The following is a 14,591-nucleotide window of genomic DNA, read 5'->3' as shown; positions in this document are numbered from 1 at the left end:
ATGTGATAAAGAGGAAATCCACTTTGGCTTGCAGGACCAGAGAAGACATTTCAAAATGTCAAAAAAAAGAAATTTTTTTAGAAAAATCTCTGGTGTACATCTACATTTCTATGCATGCATATGAAGTTTCATGGGGAAAAACGATTTTCTTTTACCCCAAGATACTCCCTCCGTCCCAGTAATGTACCTCTGTCCATAAAAGGATATCGAAAGTTTGTCTAAATTTGGATGTATGTAGATAATTTGTATGGATACATCCGAAGACAAACTTTGACATATTTTTATGTACTGATGGAGTAGTTTTTGGTGTGACAGAGTAACTTTTCACCTGACTTCTTTTTGGCATTTTTTGCCTATGACACTACATCTGTTCTTGACAAAATGTTTCAGGACGTACATTCTAGGAGAACATATTTTTCCATGAAAAAGAAGAGCAAATTTTTTGAAATTGTTTTAAGCATTTAAAATACGTTTTGACCATGTTTTAAGCATTTAAAAATTCCTTTTCCGTAATGAGAGCATCTGCTTTGAATTTGAAATGCCAGTTATTTCCCAGGAAATGTGGAAAGGAGCCGGGCAGATACGTCTACTAGGGCTAAAGCCCAATAACAACTCGGCCCCAAAAGGCCGGAAACTAAGCCTAAGCCCAATACCGGAGCAGCCCGCACGCGCACCTTATCGGCTCCCACCTTGGTTCTATCCTCGACAAAAAGGTTCGGGCAGAAGCGCACACACACCTTCTGTAGGAGAGAGCACAGCAGAAATGGCGACCCTCTCCATGGTCTCCGGCCCCGTCGCCACCTCGTCCGTCCCCTTCTCCACCCGCCGCCGCGCCTCCTCCGTCTCCTTCCCCGCCCCCAAGGTCAGCGTCGACTCCCACCGCCGCCCCTTCCCCCCTCCCTTTCCTGCATCATTGCGTTGCGCGCACAAGCTGCTCTTGGGATTGCGCGTGAAACGAATGTGTAGTTACGTTGCGGATGTTATTTCTAGCGGTCGCGGTTCGCCTCTTGCGCTTTGATGATCTTGGAGAGAAGAGGGCTAGTGCGAATCGAGTGTGCTAGGTCTAGGCGTGCAAGCCCCGTGTGTAATTCAATTGGTGTGTTCGTGAGGTTGGAAGAACGGGTTCCCCGTGGTTTGGCAATTCCTGACACCATGTGACGAATTGGTGTTTATGTGTGTGTGTTTGCATGTGGATTCTGAATCTCCTGTCCCCAGCGCTTTGTTGGATAATGTAATTCGTTTGTGCATCAATGTGGATGTTGCAGGAAATGGTTCTTTCCTGTTCTCTTTCATATGCCCTTACACTTAGAGAGAAAATGTCCCTTCATGTGTTGGATATATGTCAGGTACTGTTTTATGGCTTTGATTCTTCTGTTTACTGGGGATTTTTACAGAAGGGAGGCCTTGGCCACGGTGGCCTGAAGATCGAGTGCATCCGTATCGGTGGTGTTGAGATTCCCAACCACAAGAGGGTGGAGTACTCGCTGCAGTACATCCACGGCATTGGACGGACGCGCTCCCGCCAGATCCTTCTGGACCTCAGCTTCGACAACAAGGTCACCAAGGACCTCTCCGAGGAGGAGGTCATCACCCTCCGTAAGGAGGTCACCAAGTACATGATTGAGGGAGACCTTGTAATGTTTCTGATCCCTTTGCCAATATGATTTATCAATGTTGTCATTATACTGACAATGCTGCCTGTCATGAGAATTCTATTAGAGGCTTGGAATTCACTCTCTAGGACCTGCCTAGTTCTTTCCACATTTCTTAACCGCATCTGTCACTTTACTTTTACATTGGTACTGGCATATTCAAAAGAAACAACATTACTGACTAGTGCCTCGAATGCTTCACAGAAACGGTTCAACCGTGTGGCGATCGAGAGGATGAAGGAGATCAGGTGCTACAAGGGCATCCGGCACAAGCTCGGTCTCCCGGTCCGTGGCCAGAGGACAAAGAACAACTGCAGGACGCTCAAGGGAAAGAGGGCTCCAGTTGCCAAGAAGAAGTCAGCTGGATCCGAGGAATAAGTGACGCTGCCATGTATTTGCCTCACATTTAGTTTCTGTGTGCACTCCATTACGTCGCCACCGGCTGGTGCTCTATTTTCAAGTTTCCGTTCTGTCGTAGATGAAAATTATGCGGGATGTGGTCAGATGCTGCAAAAGTTTATAGTCATTACATCTTTTCTCTTACATGAATCATCAAGGTTTGCATGTGTGTTCTATCGTGAGCCAATCTCTCCATATCTCTGCTTGATGCAAAAAGAGGTTCAACGTTCTGCTGATGGAGTAGCTCATTTAGCACCAGTGCTCTCAATCTGATCTGTTTTCAACTATCGTTGCCAGGTCGTGCTGTCCAGCCATTTCTAGAAGCTGGATAGATGAGTTTCAGTGGTAGCTCAATAATACGGCTGGCCATACATACACGGATGGTTCAGGTTTGCTTTGTTCAGCGATAGGTTCCGGTTTAGACGAGGAGGATTTGTGATGGCAGCAGTTACTCAGTTACCACTTGCAGACTCTGAAGAGTGGCAATTGGCTTGAGCTGTCACTTGTGTAGTTGGGCCAAGGAGCTTTCTGAAGAGAGTTCCTCAGCCCAAATCTTACAAGAACTGGGAGGAACCAGGGTCATGAAGCATCACCTGTATGGCTGTATGCGAGTCAAATCGTAATTCGTAGCTGACTGAGAGAGTCACAATGTAAGATCCACCGATCACTACTAGTTCACTAGTTCACTACATACACGAGGGTTAGAAGCCAGAAATGAGATTTTCCTGAAGTTAAACGTGGCCGACTAGGAGCGCGTGGCTCCTACTCCACTCTGCCCGCTAGCCACTCAAAAACCGCGCGACGCGACTCCTTCGAGAATCGAGAGCAACAAGGCCAGGCCACGAGTGCACCTGCAGCGCACACCTGTCGTGCCCTGCCATGGCGCTCGTCTCGCTCTCGCTCTCGCTCCCGTCCCCCGCCGCCTCCTCTTCCAACCGCCTCATCGCATCAACGCCGTCGCCGAGCAGCGGCTGCGCCGGCAGCAGGAGAGGGCTACGAGCTGCAAGCCACGGCAGCCTCACTCTAACGGCCGCGCCGGGCCGTCGGGGCGACGTGCGGTGGCGGGCGCCCGTGTCGCTGTCGTCCTTCTCCTCCTTCCTGCCGCCCTTCTTCAAGAACAACAAGGAGAAGGAGGACGAGGAGAAGGCCGCCAGGCTCAAGGAGGAGCTCCTGGCCGCCATAGCGCCGCTCGACCGCGGCGCCGAGGCCACGCCCGAGGACAAGGCCCGCGTCGAGGAGATCGCTCGAAGGCTGGAGGAGGCGAGGCCGGCCAAGGAGCCGCTCAAGTCCGATCTCCTCAACGGGAAGTGGGAGCTGCTCTACACCACCTCCACCTCCATACTGCAGCCACAGGTTCGTTTCCCTTCTTATCCTAACTAACAATGTACTGTAAGCTCCATTTTATGCGGCGCGGATTGTACATATCGAAAACCGAGATTATCTTCTTGACGCAAACTGTTATACAGTAATTTTTTCCATTGTTGTTGCTGGCAATAACCACCACCTAAGCTAGCTAGGCAGCTACATGCATTGCTTTTCTTTTTCCGGAAAAAACGATGCTTAATCATCACTACCTCCTTTTGCATTGCTAATAATCTCTGGATACAGCATCGACGACAGCTGGACTGTTCTCCAATTAGATACGACCTTTTTGTAGAGGCATACTATCTTGTTGGAATGTCCAATTTGTGTTCACTTGCTAATGCAGAGGCCAAAGTTCCTGAGGCCATATGGGACGATCTACCAAGCAATCAACACAGACACTTTAAGAGCTCAAAACATGGAGACATTGCCTTACTTTAATCAGGTAATTCCCACCGAAGCTGGTCTTCTCCCTCAAGATGTGTAATTCGTTCCATTCTTGTGTGATTCTCGCCCAGGAACGATGTGCCTTATTGGCATATTGTTTGGCATGGTAGAGATTCTTTTCATGTGTTATGGTCTTAATTTTGGTATGGATAAACACTTCCCCAAATGTTGGGGATAAGGGAATGTGTTAGCTGAAACATGATTAAGCTGGACAAATCTTACTTCCTTTTGAGCAAAGATGTTCGTTTTCTTCTTGCATCATTTTTTTAATGCTGCTTACTTCTTGATTTAGCGCACAAATTTAATGCAACAGCGTTTCACTATATATTTGTTTATCTTTTTTTTGCGAAAATATATATTTGTTCTGTAGACACATTCTGAACAACATACTCGACATTGTTGGTATTTTTCTTATTAGAGCTTGTTGTATTTTTTTTTATCATACCAGTTACTACAAGTGTTGCTTCTGTGGACCGTGGTGATGACTTGATGTGCTAATATTTGCTTCTGCAGGTTACTGCCAACTTGGTACCTCTCACTTCTAGAAGAGTTGCAGTTCAATTTGATTACTTCAAAATATTTAGTCTGGTGAGATATTTTATCTCTTAGTAACATTCTATATATTTTATTTCAGTTCCTCAGTAGCCTACTCTTAAGTTCTAATATGTACGCTACTGTTTCTTCATTAGATTCCAATCAAAGCACCAGGAAGAGGTAAAGGGGAACTAGAAATAACATATCTTGACGAAGAGCTCAGGTCAGCTTATCTCCCATTCAGAATGTTTTCTTCTGTGCATTGTCAGTTGTCCACACTTCAATTGTGCATGTAATTTGCACACTTGCAGTGCTCAAAGTATACTATTTGGTGAAATAATGGCCCTCCTGTATGTGGTAACCAGGGATAACATTTTCACTGATGCTGCAAGAAATCTTCTAATGGATTTGCAGGGTTTCAAGAGGAGACAAGGGGAACCTGTTCGTGCTGAAGATGGCCGACCCAACGTACAGAGTTCCATTGTAATAATAGTTGATAGCTAGTAGATGCTAATGTGTACCGCTACAAGAAATCAGGTGCCAGCTATCTTGAATAGTTACCTTTTTCCGCCCCGACGCAATGTGGGACGTGTACATATGAAGATTTGGGCATAGTCCATATAGCAGAAAGCACTTTTAAACTGACAGAACTTGACAAGGAAAAGGTACATCGGTCCAAATTCTACTTGGTCATTGAAGTTCAGTAAATACATTTGCATTATAAATATATTATCTGAATTATCCACACTATTGTGCCTCTAGATATCACAAAGATGCATGTGTTGTACAACTACAATTCTTGTGATTGGAAATGCCTTTGGTGTATCAAAAATGCCAACTCGCATCGAAATAAGCACTGTAAATCTCTGTGATAACTTCTATACCATTAAGAGTAAATGTGGAACCTCCATATGTCTAACCATGTTTTAGTAAGATACCATACAGTGTGGTCTCTATGTGACAATCTCAGTTACAGATAGAAAGTCAAGCATCTTCAAGGGAAAAAAAACGCCCAAAGAAGTAATAAAGTCGCTAATTTTGCTACATCATTTTACAAAACTTTAACATCTTGTAAATGCAACAAAACACAAAGGCAGACTGTTTGTGGCGAACATGGTCCACCCCTTGACAATCTTACATCGCAATGCCATCATAAGTACGCCATCATACTTTGTATCTTCAAGCACTGCCCACGTGATTCTATCATTTATGTGAACAATGTCACGACGGCTAGTCCCTATTTTCTCATAGTGAGTTGTATCTTCGAGATGAGCAATCTCATGAGATTTGCTCATCTCGAAGATAGCTTAAACGAAACTTCAGCCCTTGCTTCCTCCAGCCTGCCCAATAGCTCCTTCATGAACTGGGACTTTGTACCATGTGTTATCTGAAGTACATCTGCTGCCCTAGTTAAAGATTTTAGAGCATCCTCTGTGTACTCAAGCAACCTACAACACGGAGGAGCTTTTGTTCAGGACTTCTTAGCGGTACGAGGAAAGATTTATTTAGGAAAGATGACAAATAGAGGGCTACTGTAAAATGGGAAAAACAGAGGGCTTAGTTGTGAATTTTAGTTAATAAGGAATCATCACAACTTATAAGCTCATGTCAGGATTTGCTAGAATTTTTCAAAGGCATGTCCCTATCATACCAGTGTCTAATTTAGCAACACTTTATTTAGCAAATTGCAAAGAATTAATAGCCATCGCTTGTACTGGGAACAAAATCATATCACAATTCACACATGCATAGGAAAATAGGTAGAAATATCCATACCATTCAAGCTTTCCGCATGTATAAAATTGTAATCCGGTCATTGGATGAAAAGGTGGATAAACTCCTGGTGAAAGTACAACAACATTAGTGAACATCGGCTGCTATCGGAAATCCCATAAACACTGACATATTGTATGGAAGAACAAGAAATTGAGAAATCATTTTTTCCTACAAGTATAAACAACATTTTGTCAGTTTATTACCTGCAACCATCCTTTCATGATTTTAAAATCATCCCCCCCCCTTTATATATAAGGCCATCACGCATTTCAAGGTAGAACTTTGACTGATAATTTGACCAATATAATATGAGTTATATATCGCCAAAAGGATACCATTGGATTCATATTTGAAAGATGTTTCCAACGGTATGTTTTTCGTATTATATAACTTATTTTTTGTCGATCAAATTGTTAGTCAAAGTTTTGGAATGGAATACCTAGTGGCCTCAAATATAAAAACGGAGGGATTATGAAGGTTCTGTTTTTGTGCCTAATTGCTAACGATGTACCATAAGCACATAAAACATAAGCTTTATCAGTGCGGCAGGAGTTTACACTATTGTAGACACTTACTTTATTAATCATGGTCAGTTCAGGGTTCTCACATTTCTTTTGATGATAACTTTCTCACTACTGACTAGCCTAGTTGTCTTTTTCATCTATAAGGGTGTGTTCGGTTGGTGTCACCGTGTGGAATGGAATGGGATGAACCTGCACCCAGCCCAGATTCTTGTGTTCGGTTGATACTAGAACCAGAACCCAGCGGTTCCTAGAAAACGAATATTCTAGCCAGATGCGGAATCGGGTGATACCTCCAAATCGGTGGAACCACTCGGTTCTGAAGCGAGCTAACGATAAAACAAAATCAATCTCATCTCTCTGGCTCTCTCCTATCGCGTCGTCTCTCTCTGGCTCTCTCCTTTCTCTCTCTCTTCGGCGGCCAGGCGGCGACCAGGACGGCGCGGCGACCGCCCGCCCTCCTCCGTCGGCGACCAGGACGGCCCTCTCCTCCTTCGGCGGCCAGGCGGCGGCGGGGCAGGGGCGGCGGCAGCCATGCGCGACGGAGGCGGCGGCGGGCGTCGTCCTGCTCCGGCCGTGCGAGCTCGCCGCCCTCCTCCAAGGTCGCCGGCCGGCGGAGCCCCGCAAGGAGGCGCGCATCCTGGAGTGGCGGGCGTCGTCCTGCTCCGGCCGTGCGTTGGAGAGGACGAGCACGGGGCGGCCGGGCTCCATGGCGTTGAGACAGATCGCCGGCGATCTTGGATTTGAGCCGGAGCGCCGGAGGGCAACGATTCCGGCCGCTCCTCCGAGGTCACGACTCACGACCAGCAGCGGCGCCCTCCCAGTCGAGCGGCCGCAGTGCCTTATCTGCAATCTAATCCCTAGATTAGTACTAATTTAATTGCTAATTCTAAATTAGTGTTAAAATTTTTGTTAATTCTAAATTAGGCAAACCATTCCATTCCATCAGATTTTGTGCAACCGAACACAGGAATGAGATGGAACCGTGACATTCTATTCCTGTGGAATGTCACCATCCCATTCCATTCCACTTGGTGCTACAACCGAACACACCCTAAATAAAAACCTAAACAACCAACATCCTCACAACTCTTCATTGTTCACAGGATCTCGTAGAGCTGCTGCGTGTAGGAACTTCCGCCAAGGGTCCCTAGGCCGCCTGTCGGGGACAAGATGTGGCTCCTGGGGCTATCCCTAGGGCAAGCTCCTTGATGATGTAGATCTTGTAGGTCTGCACGCTCTTCTTGACAATGGAGTCCGGCTAGCTCAGGGGCTATTTATACCAAACACACCACTTCCGTTGGCGTCACTTTCCCCCGGCAGAGCATCGTGTGCTCCATGCCTTATCATTTGGAAAAGGATCTCCATCCACGCGTCCGGCGCTGTGGGGACCCCGTTCTCACTACGTTGACAACTTCTATTGCATGTACCGGCACTGCACGGGCTCTATCTCGTGAAAGTTCTGGAATGGAACACACAACGCGAATCATAGCGATAGGGACAGTAGAATGGCCTTATCCAACGGCATGTGTGGCGCCATGAATTCTGGAATTTGATCCAATCAATGATAGCCATCTGACTGTATAGATCTAACAGTCCATATGTTGCGCTATTCGTACATTATATAGTGGTATAGAAAATCATATGGATTATCATGTTTGGTTAGCAAGTGGTACCAATGTGTGTTGTTTTGGAATATCAATGGAAAGAAGCACACAGTCAGGTTTCAACCCTTTTGAGTTATTACTTTACGAGACAAAACAGATATATTCCTATTCGGTAGAGCTTACAGGTGACCCTAAATTCACTGTATCTTTCTTTGAAAGTTTAGCCACAGGTTGCTGCCTATCTAGCTTTTAAGTCCTAAAAGGAGATCCCTAAATAACATGGTACAAAACGAATTAATGACTGAAGAGCACTTTCACAATTGAGATTTGAGGCATTGTTAAGTTTTCTTAAAACGTTCAAATATTTCCTGAAATTAACCTCAGACATCAGAGTGATATGGTGGACCTCTCATCTTAGAAATGTGATAGTGCAAAAATTAAAATATAAAACCTATAATATAAGATGTTCTCATTTAAATACATTAGGATTAAGGTTGCCTTACTTTCATAAACTGGAATCGTCAATCTGCAATACATCAATGCAGTCTGCCAATCTTGCAACTCCATACATATCTGCAACAGTGGTAGGCATAGTGAGACAGTAGATCTAGTTAAGTTTTATATGGGAGAGTGGCAGTAGTGGTAGTGGTTACTCATATAGCCGCACTATTAAGTATACTGAACATCCACAGCTGTTATTGCTGCCACACAAGCTAGAAATATACCTTCAGGAGTTTTTCACGTGTGTGCAGCAAAGGGATTGAGGAAGAATGGTAAAGCTTCTCTTCTAGCTGCTCAATGACCTTGTACACGGAACCTGCCTCACTATTATCTATATAGCTCATTAAGGTAGCAAAATGCTCGCAAATTTATTAGATGTCTTAGATAGAAATTTTATAGTGAAAAGGATACTTCCAGATGAAAGCAGTGAAGAGGCTTTATCAGATAATAATAGTATTTGACTTGAAACCTTCTTTACCTCTTCTCCATCTCTATAAATGCCACATTTCTGGCAATTATAAGCCTTCTTTCCTAGAGATATTGAACAGAGGCATAATGTATGATCAATACTAACTGAATTAAAATATGAACAGTTTCAATAGGTATTACTGAGATGTTTATTTAATACACACTTTTTTTCCATTTCTTTACTTAGTATTTTCCTTATGAGTGATAACCAACCTGTGTCAGGCAGCAGAATCCCATCACACTTTCTGTCCTTGCATATGTATCCCTCAAGGAGAGCATCTTCCTCAGAATCCTGCAGCATTGACAAAAATGTTATAGCAAGATAACATCTGATTGGCGAGATTGTGTTATATCTCAATTTCCCTGGAGACAATAAAATATTGCGTGACCACAATGGAAAACCTTAATACAGCGGGGACATTTGCAGCTGAAGAAGTACTGCTTGAGATCATTCTGTCTCTTCATAGTGGTCGCTGCAGTTTCGATGTAACTTATCGATACCTGACACGACCAACATTCACCAGAATGAGAGAAGAGTAAAGAAAAACAAGCATGAAACACAAGCTAAGGAATGAATGATAAAGACAGAAGGCGGAGATAAATTCCTTACCTCAGTATTGTTACTTAAGGGTTCCAATGCGCGGACATATGCAGTCTGACCCTCAAACAGCAAAACTGCATTTGGTACACAACTAATATACCAGAAAAGGATAAATATAAATATGATAATTTAACGAATTATCAATTCTGAGGTAGATGCCAAGCAAGTGAACAAAATGACCAGTATTCCACCTGTGGTTAATAATTGATATGACAGGGAACAGTCCAGTCCCAAGGGGCCTCAGCTCGGGATCACATATGGTATGGGCATTACAGGCAAACTGCACACATGTAGCACACAATCAATCATTCACGCTTAATTCATGAACAAACTATGCATCATAAGGTGTCATGTGGGGCCACCACTACCATCGGCACAGCAAGGGCCAGGAGGGTGTTGCAGGACCAGCAGAAGCTTAGAGATGATCAAAACTATCTTTTATTTACTTCCTTCTTGGACTTGTTTGTACGTGAAGGACCAGATTTACAGAAAATGGCCATGGTCTATACCGGAAAATACTCCAATTTCATACTTGCTATCAAAGTATAATCTTCAACAAGTTGGTCCTATTATAGCTTAATGCTGATTACAGAGGAAGACAACATAATGTATAACTAGAGGAGAATAAGAAGAGAATATATGCCACTTTTCCGATTGCCTGTTGGCTTATATCTACACAAGGGAGTTCTTAGACCCCGGGTTACCTGGATTCTAATTCTAGGACATGCTTTCCAGGGGGTTTGACCAAGCCACCACATCCAAATACTCTCAGAATAACACCAACAGCCAGCTGTGCTCATCTTTCTATTCTTAATAGGTGATCCCATTTTCCTGCACATGCAAGGTATCCACCTCATCATGTTTCTACACGCAATCCTAGACTGCCACCTCAGCAGTCTTGCCAACAAATTTTGTGAGAAAAAAAAATTTCCTGAGTAACAGGCCCGCTGCTTTTCCTCTTCTCCACCGATTAACTCTGTAACCACGACCCTACACCATTGACGCATCCTCTCCCCGCTCAATCAATGTCCACTTGAACGCTCTCGCTTCTTCTGCCCACGATTGAGAAATTATTTCACGGGAAACTGATGGAGGTATTGGAGAAGCCGCGCAGAATATCCCCTTCCCATTATAAACTCCTTGATGCGCCTCAGCTTCACATCGACGCATCATTCTCCACTACGAGCGGGCATAAGCTTCACAACTCATACCAGTGCCGCTTGTGAGCCCCTCCATCCCGTATTCTCCATGTTCCCTTTCATCTATTGCGAATTTACCTCACAGATTTGAACTTCCTCAGGTTCTTGCAATTTGGATGCCGAAGGAATCGTCTCCTGTGCTATGTGTAGGCTTCCCAATTGTTGCTAATCTGAGTAATTGTTTGCTTCATATACATCTGAACTCAGATCGGCGTGATTGCACTCATAGCCTTAGATATTCTTTCTTGATTGGATAGGGGCTAGGAGCCTATGATATGCTCACGTTTCACATTCTTTTCTAATTTCGATTTGTTTGTTTGCTTCCTCTACATCTGTATTTAGTTTGCTCGATTAACACATAGCCTTGCACTTTGAATTTTTTTTGCTTGACTTTCATAGCCTGGGATGTGCTCAAACTAATAGAGATGGGTCGTGAGGAAAGGTGAGAAGAAAATAAAGGCACTGACAATTCATCATCTACTTCTTGCCAGGAAAATGGAGAACGGAGAGGTACTAATTACTACTCCTTGCCAATCCATTGTTACATCATATACAATACCAATTATTATGTTAATAATCTGATTAAGTGTACTTTCTAGAGCATTACCTTACATTCTTGAATTATACTATTTCTAGATAAGCAAAACAGTGAACTGATAATCGTTGTTGTTTTGACCTGCTGATGCATGGAAGATCAGAACACATGGACATATGCGTGGGAAACTGAAACATAGCTAGGGACACCAGCCACAAGCAACATATGCGGGGATGGCATTTGACCACGGCGGCGTTGATCTTTGGACAACCTGATCATCTACATTTGCATCGGAGATATCTTCTACACCATCTCAATGCAAGCAACATCCTAATCTTTGATCTTGAATGTTACAGCATTTGGATTGGATCTGTATTTGTATTCTTTTTCCCATGCTAGATCATCCACATGACAAGGTGCAGATATGGATTTTCAAGGGGATTTTTATATTGTTGTATGATTATATATATGTATGGCTGATTGTTGGGTTGATAAATGATCCACGGGGCAAGGTGCGGACTTAGTTATTTACCAAGTTTTGCTCCCTCTGTTGTTCATTTTTTTAAACTCTCCCTGGCTCTAACAATGTAAATATTGCCCTCTCTTTTCATTATCTCCTTTTCTTTACGCTTTCCTTATTATTTATATGAATATATGGAGGATTCATTCCATGGTTGTGTTTGATTCAAAATGTTGAACCAGTCCATTTTTATCCATGGGGCAGCTACTTTATTTTATCCACTATCATGCAGTGAACCACTGAAGCATATTATTCAGAGACGGTTAAATTTTCTTCTAAGCAGCGTTAGCGCTTCAGGCCAAAACACCTAGACTACACAATTTATATTGTTTCCTCATATTATTTATTTTTCATGTATAATTAGGAAATTTTTGTTCACCTAAGCATTTGCATTCATTAATTGGCATGTCATATAATCAGTGATAATGGTTCCAACTTTCAAGTCTAAACCATGGATAATGGTTCCAAGTGCAAGAAAACTTTTTCAGAGGCAATGACAATCTAATATTTCAGTGTTCCTTCTAAGTACACAAGTATTTGATTGACATACTAATGACTGTCATCTAGCCATTACATGTGTGAGTCCGCTTCTTGCAGTACCTTCTTTGCGTCATGTTTCTATATATTCTATCATAAGGTGTTATATAGTTTCCTCTTATCTTTGTAACGACTCAGGTTGATGATTTCATCAGAACTATTTTATCAGCCAAGCCAAGTTGTGAGATATTAAAACAACAAGCTCAAATCCAAGTATTGCATATGTCCCGCAGCAACGCGCGGGGTTTCATCTAGTTAACATAATGAGTCACACGATCAATTTGAAATTTTGTTTTCTATAGTAGTAAAAGCATTTTATGTGGCATGGCAGTCTGCAAATACTACATGATCATACGATCCTAGGGACAGGACATATTATGGGCATTACCTTGGAAAAAGTATGTGCAATTTCCTTAAGATCAAGTTGAACTGAAGGGAGAATCAGCTGCACAAGATTGGCCATCTGCGCATAGAGGACCAGTTGTTTATCATCAACCTTAGAGATGTCTACCCATATGGAGTCAATCCAACACTCTTAATCAGAATCGTATTCTTTTTCATGAATCAAATGTATCGAGAGGGCAGGATACGGGACTCCAACGCATCCACCAGATCGTAGTTATCTGTTGCTGAAGATGGAATGGCCTGAAAAAACAAGCAGTATCAGGTTAACCGAGTGCAGAGAACACTGCTGCGCAGAAAACACAAAGGTATTATTCACATGGATTTTGGGAGGAATCAACCAAACCAACCAGCCAATGACCTTTTCAATTTGTCGTCGTCTTCTTAGTATAAGCCGCACCATTAAACGAATTGTAGGAGTAAGCATCTTCTTCCTATCTTCTGTAAGCGCTGAGATCGCTTGGCACTCAGGTTGATGAAGTTTCCATTCTTCTTTCTGTAGAAGAGTTTCAACGGTAGTGATATGTCTGAAGCATAATAATCCGGCCACAGAAGTCCACATAAAAAGGATGAAACGGCCGGAGGGCAGAGTCAGCACCTGGCACCCGCTCCCACAGTAGCAAGCAAGCTGGCAACCCGAGCACTTCTTCATCTTCCCGGAGGCGAAGCAATGGTCGCAGGTCGACCCAACCGAGATCTTGTTAGGCGTAGAGGCGTAGGGTTCTTGGCAAATGATGACTTCCCCTGCAAAAACCCATCCCAGAACTCCGTTAGCTGATTAGGGCTGCGGGAAGGAGATGAATGAGCTTAACTGTGCACCAGCACTGCAAGACAGCATGGTATATGAACTGAAGCACGAGTATCATCGGGAGCGGGTGCCACTGGGCATTTCGTCGAACGGTTCGTGGGCAAGCGCCCGTCGGCGTGGAGCAAAGAGCAGCGTTGGGTTGGGTGAGGGGGGGGGGGGGTACCTGGGAAGAAGCTGCGGGTGGCAACGAGGCCACGGCCCTTGCCGGGAACGAAGCCGACGGCGAGGCCGCGGCCGGTGAGCTCGCGCTCCAGCTGCTCCGCCCACGACGCCATCATCCCTTCGCGTCGCGCGGGCGGGGACACTCGCCAGATGCTTCGGAAGGAATCGAGTAGGTAAAGCAGAAAATAGCCCGCTTACTAGCGTACTAAATGGGCTTTGGGCCAGGCCCTCAGCATGTCAGCACTGCCCATTTTTTGGGACAAAGATTATTTTCTAGTCAATTCTCAAAAAAAAAAGATTATTTTCTAGTCTAGGGGAAAAAAAACGAGCCTCTTGTTCTCGGCTGCTGCGTCTTCCTGCTTTCGCCTGCATTTCAAAATTTGGGGTTTTGTCCCCATTCCCCCCACGCACGACTCGCTTCGATTCGCTTCGGCTCCCGTCCCACGGCGGCGCATCTGCGGCCGCCGCGCCGCCGCGCGCCTGGAGCGAGCGCCCGGCAGCTGCCGCCGCGCCCCCCCCGCCGCGCCCCCCCGCAGCCGCACAGGCCGCCTTCTCCAGCT

At 44.4% G+C, this 14,591-nt stretch overlaps 3 protein-coding genes and 1 long non-coding RNA gene across 4 annotated transcripts; 3 read left to right on the top strand and 1 right to left on the bottom strand.

Annotated features, from left to right (window-relative positions):
- The first annotated feature begins 724 nt into the window (after window positions 1–724).
- On the top strand, window positions 725–2,229 carry LOC124700217 (30S ribosomal protein S13, chloroplastic-like). Its single transcript, XM_047232379.1, has 3 exons — window positions 725–862; window positions 1,395–1,634; window positions 1,857–2,229. Exons 1-3 carry the CDS (start codon window positions 764–766, stop codon window positions 2,028–2,030), a joined length of 513 nt encoding a protein of 170 aa, XP_047088335.1. The 5' UTR covers window positions 725–763; the 3' UTR covers window positions 2,031–2,229.
- A 686-nt stretch (window positions 2,230–2,915) lies between these two features.
- On the top strand, window positions 2,916–5,139 carry LOC124703997 (probable plastid-lipid-associated protein 4, chloroplastic). Its single transcript, XM_047236227.1, has 5 exons — window positions 2,916–3,404; window positions 3,760–3,858; window positions 4,374–4,448; window positions 4,550–4,617; window positions 4,809–5,139. Exons 1-5 carry the CDS (start codon window positions 2,931–2,933, stop codon window positions 4,879–4,881), a joined length of 789 nt encoding a protein of 262 aa, XP_047092183.1. The 5' UTR covers window positions 2,916–2,930; the 3' UTR covers window positions 4,882–5,139.
- A 232-nt stretch (window positions 5,140–5,371) lies between these two features.
- LOC124703996 (histone-lysine N-methyltransferase ASHR1-like) lies at window positions 5,372–14,144 on the bottom strand. Its single transcript, XM_047236226.1, has 14 exons — window positions 14,033–14,144; window positions 13,660–13,805; window positions 13,423–13,557; window positions 13,250–13,304; window positions 13,048–13,166; window positions 10,060–10,148; window positions 9,878–9,959; window positions 9,670–9,768; window positions 9,481–9,559; window positions 9,211–9,330; window positions 9,024–9,130; window positions 8,802–8,871; window positions 6,171–6,234; window positions 5,372–5,842 (listed from the first exon to the last, which is right to left on the bottom strand). Exons 1-14 carry the CDS (start codon window positions 14,142–14,144, stop codon window positions 5,686–5,688), a joined length of 1,434 nt encoding a protein of 477 aa, XP_047092182.1. The 3' UTR covers window positions 5,372–5,685.
- Window positions 10,792–12,146, top strand: LOC124703998. The gene is made up of 2 exons (XR_007003444.1): window positions 10,792–11,577; window positions 11,761–12,146. It is a non-coding gene; the product is annotated as an uncharacterized LOC124703998 (long non-coding RNA).
- Window positions 14,145–14,591: the final 447 nt, after the last annotated feature.

This window comes from Lolium rigidum, chromosome 3, assembly GCF_022539505.1.
Source record: "Lolium rigidum isolate FL_2022 chromosome 3, APGP_CSIRO_Lrig_0.1, whole genome shotgun sequence".
NCBI lineage: Eukaryota > Viridiplantae > Streptophyta > Magnoliopsida > Poales > Poaceae > Lolium > Lolium rigidum.
The sequence above is the reverse complement of the archived record's forward strand: the minus strand, read 5'-3'. Positions and strand labels throughout refer to the sequence as shown.